Here is a 15,331-nt window from a genome sequence, read left to right on the forward strand (position 1 = left end):
TTTTTTTTTTTTTTTTTTTTTTTTTTTTTTTTTTTTTTCTCCTCCTCTATCTGTAGTACTCTCTTGTTATCTCCATGTTATGTCAAACTTCATTCTCATTCCTTGGGCACTGAAATATTCATTGCAGGACATTCATAAAACTCCTTTTCTTAGAAATGGTAGAATGTACTGATTATAAACTTTTCTCTTTATCAATATGGAAATGGTGTGTGTATGAGTGTGTGGTGCATTATCTGGGCCACCCTGTGTGTGATTGCTGGCCTGGTGTACAGATATAGATATATTAATGGGAGGTTATTTTTATAGCAAAGGTACCCCATCTCATCACAGGACACTAATATTTGTATAAAGGAAAGTACTTTATAAAAATTTCTTTCTTACAGCAATTCCAAGAAAGATGGAAAGAAGCAAGAAGTGAAGAGAGGAGTGAGAGTCCTGAATGAAGATGGCAAGCAGCAGGAAAATCAGGCAAAGAAGAGGAAAGAGGAGAATGAAAGCAACATCACCAACAATTCAAGTCCTTTTTCTGTAGGAGGAGGAAAAGGAGAGAAAGCTAAGAAGAAGAAAAACAAAAAGAAACCCTCAGAAAATATAGTTGTAATTGAAGACAACAAAGATACTCCAATTCAATATGACACAAGCAAGGCAAAAGAAGAAAACAGTGAAAGTATTGCTTCCAAAAAAGTAATGGTCAATGGAGGTGACAGTAGCACACTTGACCAGGGACAAGAGAATGGAGAAAAGAAGGTATTAAAAAAGAAAAAGAAGAACAAGTTAACCAACAGTGAGGATAATAAAGATGTAATAAATGTGAAAAAAAGGGGAGAAAAGAAGAAAAAGAACAAAAAGAACAAACTCACAGACACACTAGCCATTACTAAGGACATTGGTGAAATCATAATCCTGGACAATGACGCTGAGGTAAAAAAAGGAAAGAAGAAAAAGAACAACTTTGGGAAGAGAAAACTGGAACAGATGGAGAAGAAGACAGCTACTGTAGGAGCAAAGGCACAACAGATCACTTCTTCCACCTTGACTTCCCCAGATACTCCTGAACCAACCCCAAAGAAGAAAAAAAAAATTGCCTTGGTGGACATTAGCTAAATGTAAATGAGAGGTAGCTACATATATTTCCATCTTGTGACCCCTATGCACAGTGTCTTCCTGCAGTGCTATAGTAATAGAATAACTCTTCCAATTTCATGTCCTTCCTTGTGAGCTTAATTTGTTAACTTGCTTGTGGTTTTGTAATGAGCTACTGTAAGTAAACTGAAGGTGGTATGTGTGTGTGTTCTTACCCAATTGTATCTTTACAGGATTGAGTCAAGCTTATAATGTCTTGTCTTTTAAAGTTGATTTGTCATATTTATTTTTAAAGTTGTGAATACTCCTCATCAGTCAGTGCATTCCACTGGCTGATTGCTCTGTCAGGAAAACAAAATGTTTTCATCTTTGCTCTTTATTTATTTATTTTAATATTATTATTGTTATTATTATTATTATTATTATTATTGTTGTTATTATTATTATTATTATTATTATTATTATTATTATTATTATTATTATTATTATTATTACTATTACTATTATTATTATTATTTATTTTACTTATTTATTTATTTATTATTATTTCTTTTATTATTTTTTTTTATTACAATTTCTCTCTGTGCCCTCTTAGTCTTAACTGGTGTGTGTGTGTGTGTGTGTGTGTGTGTGTGTGTGTTTATCTAGTTGTGACATGCAAGATAGATTACACTTGTGAGGTCCCATACTCTTACCTCTTTATTCAAAGTACTCTTCATATCATCTTATCCAGAGCATTACACTTACCAATGCATCAACAGGGAAAATAACTTCATGTCCAGTAGTGCAGTGAAATCATACACCCTTGGTAAGCCATAAAAGTCTTGCTGTTGATATTCATATTCACTGGTGTCTATGTAGTTATAATACAACAAGACAAGGAAGAAGAAAATATGATCAGCAAGAGGTATAGAGGAGGTGGTGGAAAGCCTGTCAGCAAAGGTTAATAGAGCAGCCTCTGGGTCTCTACTATTGTAATAAAAGGGAAGAAATAAGAATAGTAGTAACAGAGATACTGATGGTAGCTGCTGTTGTAGATGTGATGCTTATGAAAGTACTGATGTTGATAGTAGTAGTAATAATAGGTTATGTTTATATTTTCTCCAGTAAGGGCATTCATTGTTAACCACAAGCTGTTTTCCTTTTCATAGGCATCACCATGGTCAAGAAGTTGCTGAAGACCAAGGAAACCATAGGTTATATTGATATAATCCTTGCTGAAGAAAACAGTCACATCTCCATGAATATGGAGGAATCTACACAGCTTTTATTTTCACCATGCCTTTTGTCTAAAGATATGAACAGTATTGTAAATAAACAGCTCACACAGGGAAGTCACAGAATACCTGACTTCTGAGTTCTCTAAAATTTCTGATTGGGGCAGAGCAAACTTAATGTTCAATGCCTCAAAAACTCAATTTCTCCATCTATAAATTCAACACAACCTTCCAGATAACTATACTCTTCTTCAGTGACACTCAACTGTTCCCCTCTTCTATGCTTCTCGGTCTGTCCTTTACTTGTAATCTAAACTGGAAACTTCACATCTCATCTCTTGCTAAAACAGCTTCTATGAAGTTAGGTGTTCTGAGTCATCTCCGCCAGTTTTTCTCACCCTGCACAACTACTAACTCTGGACAGGGGCCTTATTCATACAAGTATGGAGTATGCTCCACATATAAGCGGATTTCCACTCATTCCTTGCTTTTAGACAGGTTGGAATCAAAAGCTTTTTGCCTTATCAACTCCTCAAACTGACTGTCCTCTGCCTCTTTCTCAGTGCTGCAGTGTTGCATCTTTTGCTATCTTCTACCACCATTTTCACGCTAACTGTTCTTTTGATCTTGCTAACTGCTTGCCACCCCGTCTACAGGGACCTCGCTGCACAAGACTTTCTTCATTCTCTCATCTCTATTTTGTGCACCTCTAATCCAAGAGTTACCAGTATTTTCAATCATTCTTCCCTTTCTCTGATAAACTCTGAAACTCCCTGCCTGTTTCTGTATTTCCTCCTTCCTGTGACTTGAATTCTTTCAAGAGGGAGGTTTCAAGACGCTTATCCTCCCTTATATGATTTTTATATTTGGAATTATCTATGGGACCTAGGATTAAGTCAGCCTTTTTCGCGCATTTTTTGTTGTTTCACTTCAGCCTTGAAGAATTAAAAAAAAAAGAATGTCGGACTCGTTCATGCATGCGCAAATCACGCAAGCTGCATTTCACCTCTGCTAAGCTTCTCGTGATGTGTTCTTGCAGTTGGCAGAGGAGGCCGGTGCCTCATACATGTTTGCTCTTAGAGTCAGCGACTCTATATAGGACTTGGCTATTGCTTTTCTCGGTTGCAAACCTTTGCGGCAACATTCTCTCTCTCTCTCTCTCTCTCTCTCTCTCTCTCTCTCTCTCTCTCTCTCCATGCGGCATGACATCTACGAAAGTATTTATAACAAAAAATAATAATAAAATACTTTTTTAAATGGTAATGAATTCCCAATTCATGTTAGGAGCTAAGTGATCTTCACTCTGCCGGGATCACATCTACGGACGTGCAACGCTATTGGTACTATACGAGTCCCATTCTAGTCTTTAGTGTGTGCGTCTCAGTACGCAACATAATGACCATGTCAGGTATTTTTGAGGAAAATTAAGCCCAGTCCAGTCCAGTACCAAATTTATTTCTCTCCATTAAGAAATTCAAGTCCAATACCAAACGGCGAGTCACTACTAGGTGGATTCCTCAACAGCAAATTACCCTAATTTAGTTATGGAAAAAAAAAATGCAAAACGGCACCCTTGAGTAGAAAAGCAGTGCCCACTATTTGCGAATATTCTGCAGCGGCCTGAACAAAAAAACTGCATTGCTTGTTAAGACACAAATGCACACTTGGCATGCTTGGATTGACCAGCGGCGCTAAAACAGCTTGTAATACGCAATGGTCGTAAAGGAAACCATAACAGGCCATGCACTGCGTAAAAGCTCCAGGTGGCTATATAACAAGGCATGTTTAGAGAATAGGACGGCAAATAGGGCGGTTTTAATGAACATGCCACATAAATGGTCAGGAGCAGCGGCTGGGTCAGCGTGGATCAAGAGCATTTGTGTTGTGAGGGATTTTATATATAAACCAGCATCACCATGCCAGGTCACGTCCGCAACAATCGAAGCTTATGTGTGCACCTGCTGCCTCTTTTTACCCAGACTGATATATGGGATAAATGTATGGGCATTATCAAAGGGTGAATGGGTGGGTACGGAGGGCCACTGAGGGAGCGCGGAGGGGTCGTATAAAGGGAGCGAGGGCGCGAGGGGCGGCGCGAGGCTCGGCCACTCTCGCCGGGCCACAGACAACATGGCAGGGTTCTACGATGACCAGTTTTCCCGGTAAGCTTAAACAAATTTGACCACCACGCGCTCCCCGCCACCTTATCCATAGCGAGGGTTGACTCATGGTGGCCTTGAGGCACTGAAGAAGGCAGTCTGCTCGAGCCTAAATAAGGTTTCATTCTTAAAAATGGAATATTGCGGTGAAACTGTTGGCGGTTCGCAGTGTTTCCTGCTGTTATTTTAGTGGTACACTCTCCCGTGTCTGCCTGCTGAGCCTCCTGCCAGGCCGTGCCGCCCCCACGCCACCCCTGCCTGACGGTTGTGGGCGTGTGGGGGTGGTGCCTGGCGGGGACGAGGGCCAGGTGGACGCCAGCGGGGCCAGGAGCAGGTTTGTTTTGGGTCCAGATTGTCCCTTCACGCCAAAATTTGCACTGCGCCTTACTACCATCACTTCCTCGCTGGTCATTGATGGCATCAGGTCTTGTTCATTATGCACGGTTTTCTAGCTAATGTTTACCTCTGTATCCATGACTTGTCCTAATCCACACTCTGGACTTGCTTAACCTCTCCCAATCTTCCCAAACAAAACTGACCTGCCCCATTGAACTTCCTAGACAACCCGCGTGTCTTGTATAATAACCAGTTCACGTGCTACAATGGTTTTCCTGCTTTTTCGATGTCCTCAGCACAGTCGTCCAGCGCTACAGACAGTGCAGTTATCTCAGTATTAAATCCTAAGAGGACATCATTGTGGTCAATTTGCTGGATTTTCATAAGGTAGCTTGTTACCCTCAGTAACTAACTGTAACAGTTGTCAGTGATATAATTACTCACAGAAGTGGCTCCAAATAACGCAAGCATATCCCTGAGTATTTTTGTCCACAACTAAGTGATAATAGGAAAGGTACAGACAGTGTGGAATTTGAGTTGCAGAGACCTGAAGCTCATTTGGCTGTGAACACTGGCAAGATGAAGCATGGTGTTATGTACATAGAAAATATTTGAATTAAACTTGTATTGGCCTCCACATATTTAGCTCCAGCTTTTTAATAGAAATAAAAAGTAAAATAGTAACCATGTGCCTCAGTAATTAAACATGGGAACATGGAACTTAATTTAGTGCTAAAACATTTATGATAATGTGGAAATAACTTTAGCATTTTTATCTGAGGCCTAAGTTATTTAGATTAGGATAGATTAAGATTGCTGTAGTTCATTAAATTCACAGCTGTTTCCTTTATTGTGTAGATGTCAGTTTTGAAAACACTCATATTTTGTCCAGAAACAAATTCTATAGTGTCTTAGAATGAATAGTTTAAGGTATTTTCATAATTCCTTACATGTAATAGATAATTGAACATTTCCATTCTGTACACACACACACACACACACACACACACACACACACACACACACACACACACACACACACACACACACACACACACACACACACACACACACACACACACACACACACACTATAATACCCCATGATACTTTTTCATCTTCTCATAATCTCCCTCCCCAGGAACAGCTATAGAGGAGGAGGGGGTGGAGGAGGGCGATACAATGATGGAGGGCGGTATGGAGGTCAGCGTCCCCGCAAGCCACTGCCCACAGAGCCTCCATACACCGCCTATGTAGGCAACCTGCCACAGGGTGTGGTGCAGGGCGACATTGACCAGATCTTCAAGGAAGAGAGGGTGAGGACTGCTGTTTATGATGGTGGTGGTGGTGGTGTTCTGACTGGTTTTAAATGTTAATGTATATAGAAGAGATGATAGTACTTCAGAGCGAGAGGACTGGTGTTGGTGGTGTTAACCCTTTCACTGCTGGACAGATTCTCTCCTTTAATATCCTAAATCTAAAAAGACAAAATTAACCTTCTGCTTTCCATTTCCCCTCTCCTGTGCCTCATTGAAAACAGTTTTTATATTGCTAGGAAGGATAAGGAAGGATGATTAAAGCAACAAAAGGGTTGATGATGTTGGTCTGACTAGTTTCAACCTGTGACTCTTGCAACTTCATCTCAGCTTGGTATCATACTCTGGTATAGGTTTAGGTAACAATTTCAAAAGAACACTCACAGCAGAAGGCATTATTGAATATCTAGTAAAGCTATTTTGTACTTGTAGCTTAAATTTTGATGAGTAACATTTTCTAATGTTTCTGAAAATGAAATAAGTGGTGGCATTAGCAGTCAGAGGGTTTAGTTTTAATATATAGAGAAGAGGTAATGTGATAGTACTGTAGATGTTTGCTGTCTGCTGTTGCTTTCTCTCATTTCTTCTTTTTGTTCCTTTCTATCATGGTATTTCAGAACCTCTTCCTTATCTTAAACAATATTTTTTACACATTTTGCTTTGTATTCACTCTTATCTTTGTATTTCACTGGTTCTTCCTTATCTTAGATTTCTTTTTCCCTTTCTGATATCCATTCCTAAGCTTGTTACAGTTTCACCAGTTCTTCCTCATCTTAACTTTTATTTTCACACATCCACTCCAGGTAACTTTTTTTTCACTCTTCCTTCTTATTCCCATTCTTCCTTCCCCCTTCTTTCACCCTGCAAGTCTCCCATCATAAAAGCCTTTCTCTTTCAATGGCCTGTTCTCATGCACCAGATATCAGCTTTCCTTTTTCTCCATCACAACAGGTTCTCTCTCTCTCTCTCTCTCTCTCTCTCTCTCTCTCTCTCTCTCTCTCTCTCTCTCTCTCTCTCTCTCTCTCTCTCTCTCTCTCTCTCTCTCTCTCTCTCTCTCTCTCTCTCTCTCTCTCTGAAGACTACTTTCCTCTCCATTTTCCATTCCAAAGACTTTCACCCTGTCCTTCCTTTCCTTCCTCTCTCTGAACCTGCCTCACACTCCTTACTACTGCCATTCTCATCTCTGTACTACCTACCTTGCTTCTAATTTCTTATTTTGTAGTAGTTTTGTCTCCTCTAACTTTTACCCTTCTCTTCATTTCCTTCCTTATCCTGGATCTTCCACATATCACTTACTCCTCTCCATCTCCTCACTCTGCCACCTACTTTGCTCCAGCCTTCATAGTTTCTAGTAGCTTTTAGTAGATTTTATCTCCTCAAACTTCCGCCCTTTCCTTCCTTCATTAATTTTCTTCCTCTCCTTTTATTTGCTTCAATCTCTTACTCCTCTTATCTCTCAGTACCACCTGATTAACTCCTGCCTTCCTGTCACTTCATGTTGTCTCTCTCTCCTTCTTCCTCCGTGCACAGGTACATTCTTATCCCATGTAATTTTTCACCTTTCCCTCTCTCTTTCTCTTCCTCTTCTTGAACCTGTCTCACATCACTTACTCCTACCTGTCTCCTCTTTTTACCACCTACCTTACTCCTCATCCCCTTGAGTTTCACCCTGTTCTTCCTTCCTTCTTCCCTTCCTTTTCCCTTTTTTCCCTTCCTTTCCATTCCCTCATATCACTTACTCCTGTCCCTACATAACTCATGCCTTCCTAGTTTCCATTAGTCCTTATCTCCTGTATCACTCATTCCTTCCATTCCTTCCTCATCCTGGATTTCAACACATCCCTTGTCCTTATCCTTCTCCTTCTCTGTACCTCATACTTCACTCCTTATCCTCTCAAACATTCATCCTTTCCTTCTTTCTACTTCCTTCTGTCTCTATATACCACCTACTTACATTCTGCCTTCTTGTCATCTAATGCTCTCTCTCTCTCTCTCCCTCCTCCCCACAGGTACGCTCAGTCAGACTGGTGCATGACAACGAGTCTGGCAAGTTCAAGGGCTTCTGCTATGTGGAGTTTGAGGACGTGCAGAGTCTGGAGGATGCGCTAAACTTTGATGGGGCGCTGTTTGTCGACAAGAACATAAGAGTGGACATTGCAGGTGAGGCAGTTGGTGGTGCTGGTAATTTGTGTTCTTGTTTGTTCTTGTTTGTGTTCTTGTTTGTCTTGTTTCTGTCTGGTTGTCTGTTTCTCTTTTTTTTTATTTTTTTTATCGCATAGTCATTTCTTATTTCCTTTCGTTTTCTTGCTCTTTCTTGTGATAAACACACACACACACACACACACACACACATACACACACACACAATACTGATATATAAATTGTGGAATCGAGTGGAAAAAATTGATAATGAGAAACTACTGCTAAGAGAAATAGAAAATACCAGATACACACGAGGCCACAGCAAAAAGTAAGAAAAGGAAGATGCTTGAATAACATAAAAGAAGCATAGTATCCCACAGAGAAATATAGGAGTATGGAACAAGCTAAATGAGGATGTAGTATTAGCAATGAGTGTGCACAACTTTAAGGAAAAACTGGACAAGTGTAGACATGGAGATGGTAGCTCAGGCCCTGTAAATTACAACTAGGTAAATACACACACACACACACACACACACACACACACACACACACACACACACACACACACACACACACACACACACACACACACACACACACACACACACACACACACACACACACACACGCCCCAGGTATCTCCGGCAGGTAGCCCCCCATGCACCTGTCGGTCGTTAGAGGGCAAGAACAAAGACACTACCTCCAGGTCTCATCGTTGGAGGTCACCCACCACATGCTGATCTCCTGGTAATGTCCTGGTACACCTAACACATTTAACACTACAGCTGACTGGTGCACTGATAACTTCCTTTCTTGTCACTTGTTGGGCTGAGTTGAACATTATGTAAGAGGGATAGTTTTTGTTCAGGCTATCAGAAGCTTTAACTAATGAGCGAGCTGTAATTGTCTTCGAGTATTTCATTAACTAGTGCACTCATACCATCCCTGCCTGCCACGTGTTGGGCTGAGCTGAAACCCCAAACTTTTTTTTTCAAGCAAGAGGGACACTGGGTCCTGCATAGTTTTTTTTTTTTTTTTTTTTTTTTTTTTTTTTTTTTTTTTTACCACTGAGTGAGCTGTAATTCGCCTGAGTATCCTACTTCATTACTTGTGAGAACCTGATTATTGAGTATCCTATTTCATGCCACACTTGTAAGAACCTTATGAGTGCATTGTCTACAAGGAGCAGGAACTGCATCTCAACTTTGATTCAAGCAAGAGTATTGGAAGGCCTGGATCAGGACAACAGTTACTTGTACTGTGCTGTTAATACACAGTGGAAGGGAATGTGCTGTGAATTTGAGTACTTTTATTATTATTTTATTTATTAATTTAAGAGGAGCTCTGTCTAGGGCAACAAAAAGAAAGTGAAGAAAAAAAAAGAAGGCGGCCCACTGAGGTGCCAATCCCTAAAGGCAGTAAATAACCAAATGAATTATTTAAAGTTGGAGGATGTCTCAAACCCTCCCTCCTAAAAGAGTTCAAGTCATAGGAAGGGGAAAATTCAAAAGTTTAGTGGTGTAATGATTGAAAGAACAGGCTTGGGTCACACTAATGGAATGAAAGGCAAAAAGCTTGTTAAGAAGGTGTATGTGAATGAAATCAGATGTTCTAGTAGGAGTGAAAGCCACTGAGGTATACCAGACATCATGAGGTAATGAACTTGCTTTGTAGTTTAAGTTTATATTTTACAATAATAAAGAATTTCTGTACAAGGCCATTTATTATGTAGAGCTTGTAAGGAGATCAGGAGCAAACAGTTGGCAAGCAGAGTGTCTGTTTATGAAGAACAAAACAAGGAGTGACTGCAGTAAGAAATAAAGAAATAAATAAAAGTGTGATTGAGAGAGAGAGAGAGAGAGAGAGAGAGAGGAAAAAACAAGGTACCATTGAGAAAAATTTTAACCTGGTACAAGCCTCAGTGGTGAAAATCCAAAACTGTGTGTTTGTCAGGTTTCCTTTCTTTCCCTCTCCTGAGTATCAACACTTCAGTTCTGTCACAATATTTCATCAGATTTTCTTTTCAATGCTGTCAGAATGGTTCACCATTTTCCTATTTCTCATGCATTTTTTATACCAGCTTAGTTTTCCCAGTAGTATAGGGATCCTACAGGGCTGGTGAATGAGTTGAATGTACCAGCACTTTGTTCTCCCTCCTGCAGAGTCACGTCGTGGTGACCGAGGCGGCGGCTTCGACAGGGGCCGTGGCAGGGGGAGGGGTGGGCCTGGCAGCAGAGGCGGTGACATGAATGACTTCCGGGGAAGAAGAGATGGTCCTGATGACTTTGGTGGTAAGTTTATTGTTTTTATTGTTATATTTGGTTTATTTGCAATACATTTGAATTTATTGTCTGTGTTTTTATTCGGCTGCTGCTGGGATGGGTAAAGCTGCATCTTGGGTTGGGTAAAGCAAGGCTAAGTTGTAAGGTAGGGTTAGATTAGAGTAGACTAGACTAGATAAGGTGACCTAACACACACACACACACACACACACACACACACACACACAGTATAATAGATCACTGAAGGTTCCCCCATTCTCCGCACTTCTCTGCATGATTGCTCTGAGAGACCATAAAAGGTCTGCAACACACCCTGAGGGGCAAACAGTCAAAAAGTATTGAAGAAAAAAAAACAGTCATCATTCAACACTGTAGGTACATACATTCCCCAGTAAGTCAAAGAGGTTGACTGACCCTCTTCCTGCCTTTCTGCTTATCAGGAAGGTTCAGGAGGGATGAGGGCGGTCGAGGGGGGCGGGGTAACTTCAGCGGTGCTGCTGGTGGTCCAGGTCCCAGGTATGGTGCCAGCTTTGATGACCGGGCAGGCGGGGACCGTGGCTATGGCCGTGGGGGGCGCGGGGCACCTGCTCCAGGGCCGGGAGGACCAAGCCGCAGCGACAGCTTCCCCAGACGTGACCGCCGGGACAGCGACCGCTCTCGCAACTTTGACGAGTTCAGGGAGCCAGACCCAGGTGAGGCACGGCAGGCACTGAGGTCTGGGTGTTTGGTGGATTGTGATGATTCATACAGGACTTGCCCTTTTCTTGAACTAAATTACTTGGATTCTTGTTAACTTTTTCAGTTTCCTGGGAGTAGCAAAATTAAACTGGCTTTTCCCTCCAAGTTTTGTGCCTTCAGCAAGTGTCCATGTAAATAAAAAAAAAGAAAACTGACTTAGTGGTGTGTGGTTACTGGTATCCTAACATCAGTTTCTCCCGGTTCACAGAGGAGCTGTCCCAGAGGCCTCGGCTAAAGCTGCTGCCCAGAACCAAAAAGGATCCTGTGAACCAGATCGCTGAGACGTCACAAACAAACAGTATATTCGGCGGAGCAAAGCCACGCGAGGAAAACATAAAGACTGAAGACAAAGCGTAGAGATGTAGGAGGGTAGAGTTTTCCATCTGTAACAGGTATGTATGCATAGCAGCAGGTGTGTGTGTCTCCAGGATGAGAGTGGGTTAGAGGAATTCAAGAAGTACTGGCAGAGAAATAGATATAGCAGAGGACAGACAGTAGAAGTGGCAAGGGATGATTTGTCCATTCATAACAGCTTTGTAACAAGTAGGGTAAGGAAAGGTGTTTACTATTTTGCCTCTGGTACATTCATATGATTTGTTTATCATTCACCTCGTGTAACTGTGGTCTGTATCCTTCAACATTTTGGGATGTTTCTTTTAACATGCTGTAGCAAAAGTTATTAAAATTATGAAGGATGTTTTCATAAATCTTGTGATAATTAAATAAGGATTCTGCTCGGTCAAAAAAAAACATGCATGAGATGATTTATTAACTCTGTAGCCTTTGAAAAGTAGTCCTTATGAGAGAAGAAAGTGTTAATGAACATGAAGCTATGCATTGTGATAGCAGCTCCTGATGTGGATGATCTGTAGAAGAAGGAGAGTAGAGGAGTAGTGAAAGTAAAATTTCACATTTAAACTTGAAGCTGTAACCACATTTGTGATTAACTTAGACATAGATTTTTCAATGTTAACTGATGGTAAGAGTGAATAGGAAGACACTCAAACTTTTGCCTCAAACATTTTCTTTGAGGATTTATTATGATCGTATGTCAGATTAGGGGAACAACAGACAGGATTGCAGAGGGTGAAGTGATGAAGGGTTGAGTGTGTTAGTATGGTGAATGAGTTTTGGCCTGTGAAAAGGATGGCAGAAAGTGATTAATTGAAATGAATAAGTGATCTGAACATAGTGTGCTTGGCAGTCTTGGCCACCCCAAGTAATGTGTAAACCTTTTCTCCCACAGATGTTGAGGATATGCAAAGTTGGACCTGCATACTTTGGTTGAAGCTTTTGACTCTTGCACTCAGCTGTTTTCTGAGGGATCATTCCTCGGAGGCGCCACACTCAGCACTGCATCTGTAGGACTGACTGGGCTAGTATCTCCCCAATTACTCTTAAGAGCAATGGTTTTGGTTGAACAGTGGTGTTCAATGTGCATATTTTATTTTCATGAAATTGGAAAATGTTTACTCGCTTAAAAGTGCAGCGTTAAACTTGCTAAGGTTGTTAACATGAATAAGGATGTTCTACTACTACTACTACTAGTGCTGTGTGGGTTTGTGTATTGTGACTCAACCTGGCCAGTGAGTTCAACTTATGAAAGTGTTGATGGAATGCAAAATAATTTTCAGGCCCTTATGGTTACCTGTACAGACTGGCCTCCCAGGCATCCCTACCCCTCCCCCATTGAGGCTTTGGGACGGAATGTGTGAAATTAACTTTAACTGTATTTAACACTTTTCACATAGTGTAAGTAAGCTCCTTAACTGGCTGCCAGTGGGACTCCAGTGCCGGTGTGATATAGATCCTTGGTAGCTGCTGCAGAGCTTGCATATAAACTCCCGCCAACTTTTAACTCCCTCTGTACACCAGACGTACCACAGGCCACAGTGGCTCCGGCCTCATTGGTTGTGGACAGTGTCTTGCCTCGTAGATCACGATAGCTAAAGCTCCGCGGTGGCCTGTCGTACCCGTAAATTAAGCGTAACTTTACTGTTATGAACTATACCTTCGGGCATTCTTGGCTCCCGCCGAGACATTCCTCTTTTAACAATTATACTAGTTGATGCTCCTAGTTGTTGACTTAAGATCCGTTTTATTTTTGAAGCAGCGGCAAGGGTTGGCAGAGGCACGGCCCCCTCGCCACAGAGGAGTGGATTCCTGCTCCTCGGTGACTTTGAATAAATTTGTATGTGCCAGACTCACTCACCAGATTCACAGTTCTCTTGTGGAACAATTGAAGGTTTAAAACTTTCGCCAGAAGGACTGTCATTAGTTTTCATGCATTATAGCAGAGTTGATCTTTTGTTGCTTTTTTGTATCCTCTATATTTTTTATCAGATAATGATTCTACTTCTTGAGAATTCCTGTGTCTTGCAAGTAAAGTGGATACCTTTTTAGGATATTACTTATCATTAGTGCATTTGTCCTGATTGTACAGATCACAATAATCTTAAGTACTTTTTACATAGCTTGCCACAATAATCCTTGAAGGTTCAAAATCACTGTAAAACATTGACAAAGATGGATTTTACACTAACTAGATGAAATTTTTAGTGATTTTGGTATTTTGTGAACATGAATGTAGTTTTTTTTTATTTATGATCTGTGATTCAATGATCAGGAAATGTAAAGATTAATGGGGAAGATGTCACATATTTGGTGTACAGACTTGAAATGTTCATACCATTGCTATTCTTGAAATTATAATAAAGATGTGTTTGTCAAATGATGTATGTGGATTATGCAAAATTAGTATAAAGTGTGTGTGTGTGTGTGTGTGTGTGTGTGTGTGTGTGTGTGTGTGTGTGTGTGTGTGAGGATTTACAAGACGTGATATCAGAGCATCAGTGATGAAAGAATAATTTTACCCGTGTGTGTTGAATAGAGAAAAAATGCAAATGAATGAAGAGTATGTTGGAGACTAGAAGATGACAAGCAGACATGTAAGGGACTGTAAAGGAAGCTAGCAGGTTTGAATTTGTGTGTGGGGGTTACGGGTGCAGCTGTACTGGACTGTGTGTTAGTTTTGATTCACTGGGTCTGAGCAACACTTGGGTTTTCCTTCAATTGGTGCACACACCTCAATGATAGTATCCTTTCATTTATTCTATTGCAAACTTGCATATTTTAATGAGGGAAGCTACTTGGTGTGTGTGTGTGTGTGTTTGTAGTATTTACTTAATTCGTAACGATATTTTAATGAGGGAAGCTACTTTATTCGTGTGTGTTTGTGTATAGTATGGTGCCCTGGTGTAGAGATGCTTCAATGTAAGTGATGTGGATTGCTGTGTACAAATACTACATAGTGTCTGGTGTTACAGGAAAATGAACATGGAAAGTACCTACATGTAAATATACTATATGTGATAGACTGAAGCAGAGTGAGGATAGGAATACATTAGTTGCATACAGGTAGGTGGGTTTATAACATTTAGGTCACCTTTGAAAACTATTACACTAATATAAAATAGGAAATAAAAATTGTGGGGAGTTGTTCTTGCCTTCTCTAGTCCTTGGATTAATTTCTTTTGATCTATGATGAGCAATGCCAAGTCAACTGGTGTCTTGGAATATTGCTTTACTGTTCATTTGAAGAGTTCACGTGTGGCTTTGTGCTTAACCCTCTGAGCTACGGCATGGAGCGAAGGAACACTGGAGACTGCAGAGAGTCAGTGATTTACATTTAAGGCAGTTCCTGTTGATGTGAAAAGGTGATACCAAATAACAAAACTTATTCACTTCTGTAGCTACTGAAAATGGCTCAGCTGTGTTTCTGCTGGACTCAGGCTTGGCTAACACAATTTCCCACTCTTGCAAAAAAATCCTGTTTCTTCATTAAATTATATCCTTTCTGCAGCTGATCCATGCACTCGGAAATTACCCATATTCCTAATTAACGATCGCGCCTTATGCGTAACCTCATCCCAGCTCTCCTGCCATAGCGTAACATGACTCTAAAAGGCCTACATATTTGGCGCGTTGTATAACAAACATGACAAACATAAGGAAGCTTAGTTGTAAAACTGGTTCTCTCTCTCTCTCTCTCTCTC

General features: G+C 40.7%; 2 protein-coding genes across 6 annotated transcripts in view; both read left to right on the top strand.

The window, feature by feature from the left end:
• Positions 1-1,281, top strand: part of LOC135102716 (uncharacterized) — a 52,152-nt gene extending 50,871 nt beyond the window's left edge. For all 4 annotated transcript variants that reach the window (XM_064008210.1, XM_064008209.1, XM_064008207.1 and 1 more), the window contains one exon: positions 384-1,281. In XM_064008210.1, the coding sequence (XP_063864280.1) occupies positions 384-1,104 (721 nt within the window). In that variant the 3' untranslated portion in view covers positions 1,105-1,281. The remainder of the gene's footprint in view (positions 1-383) is intronic.
• Positions 1,282-4,307: 3,026 nt separating this feature from the next.
• On the top strand, positions 4,308-14,007 carry LOC135102720 (eukaryotic translation initiation factor 4H-like). Of its 2 annotated transcripts, none has more exons than XM_064008216.1 (7): positions 4,308-4,462; positions 5,937-6,111; positions 8,121-8,271; positions 10,419-10,547; positions 10,979-11,230; positions 11,485-11,668; positions 12,523-14,007. In XM_064008216.1, the coding sequence occupies exons 1-6, from the start codon at positions 4,431-4,433 to the stop codon at positions 11,631-11,633; spliced, it is 888 nt and encodes a 295-aa protein (XP_063864286.1). In that variant the 5' UTR covers positions 4,308-4,430; the 3' UTR covers positions 11,634-11,668; positions 12,523-14,007. The 2 variants fall into 2 exon arrangements, with proteins under 2 accessions (XP_063864286.1, XP_063864288.1); XM_064008218.1 differs by having other exon boundaries at positions 4,309-4,462; positions 11,048-11,230.
• Positions 14,008-15,331: the final 1,324 nt, after the last annotated feature.

The sequence above is a fragment of the Scylla paramamosain genome, chromosome 8, assembly GCF_035594125.1.
Source record: "Scylla paramamosain isolate STU-SP2022 chromosome 8, ASM3559412v1, whole genome shotgun sequence".
Classification (NCBI taxonomy): domain Eukaryota; kingdom Metazoa; phylum Arthropoda; class Malacostraca; order Decapoda; family Portunidae; genus Scylla; species Scylla paramamosain.

Bases quoted from the DNA above. Each gene is read 5' to 3' on its own strand.
- LOC135102720 (XM_064008216.1), top strand. From the start codon at position 4,431: ATGGCAGGGTTCTACGATGACCAGTTTTCCCG. The intron at 10,548-10,978 runs GTAAGTTTATTG...TCTGCTTATCAG, and splicing joins TGGTCCTGATGACTTTGGTG to GAAGGTTCAGGAGGGATGAG. The intron at 11,231-11,484 runs GTGAGGCACGGC...CCCGGTTCACAG, and splicing joins GTTCAGGGAGCCAGACCCAG to AGGAGCTGTCCCAGAGGCCT.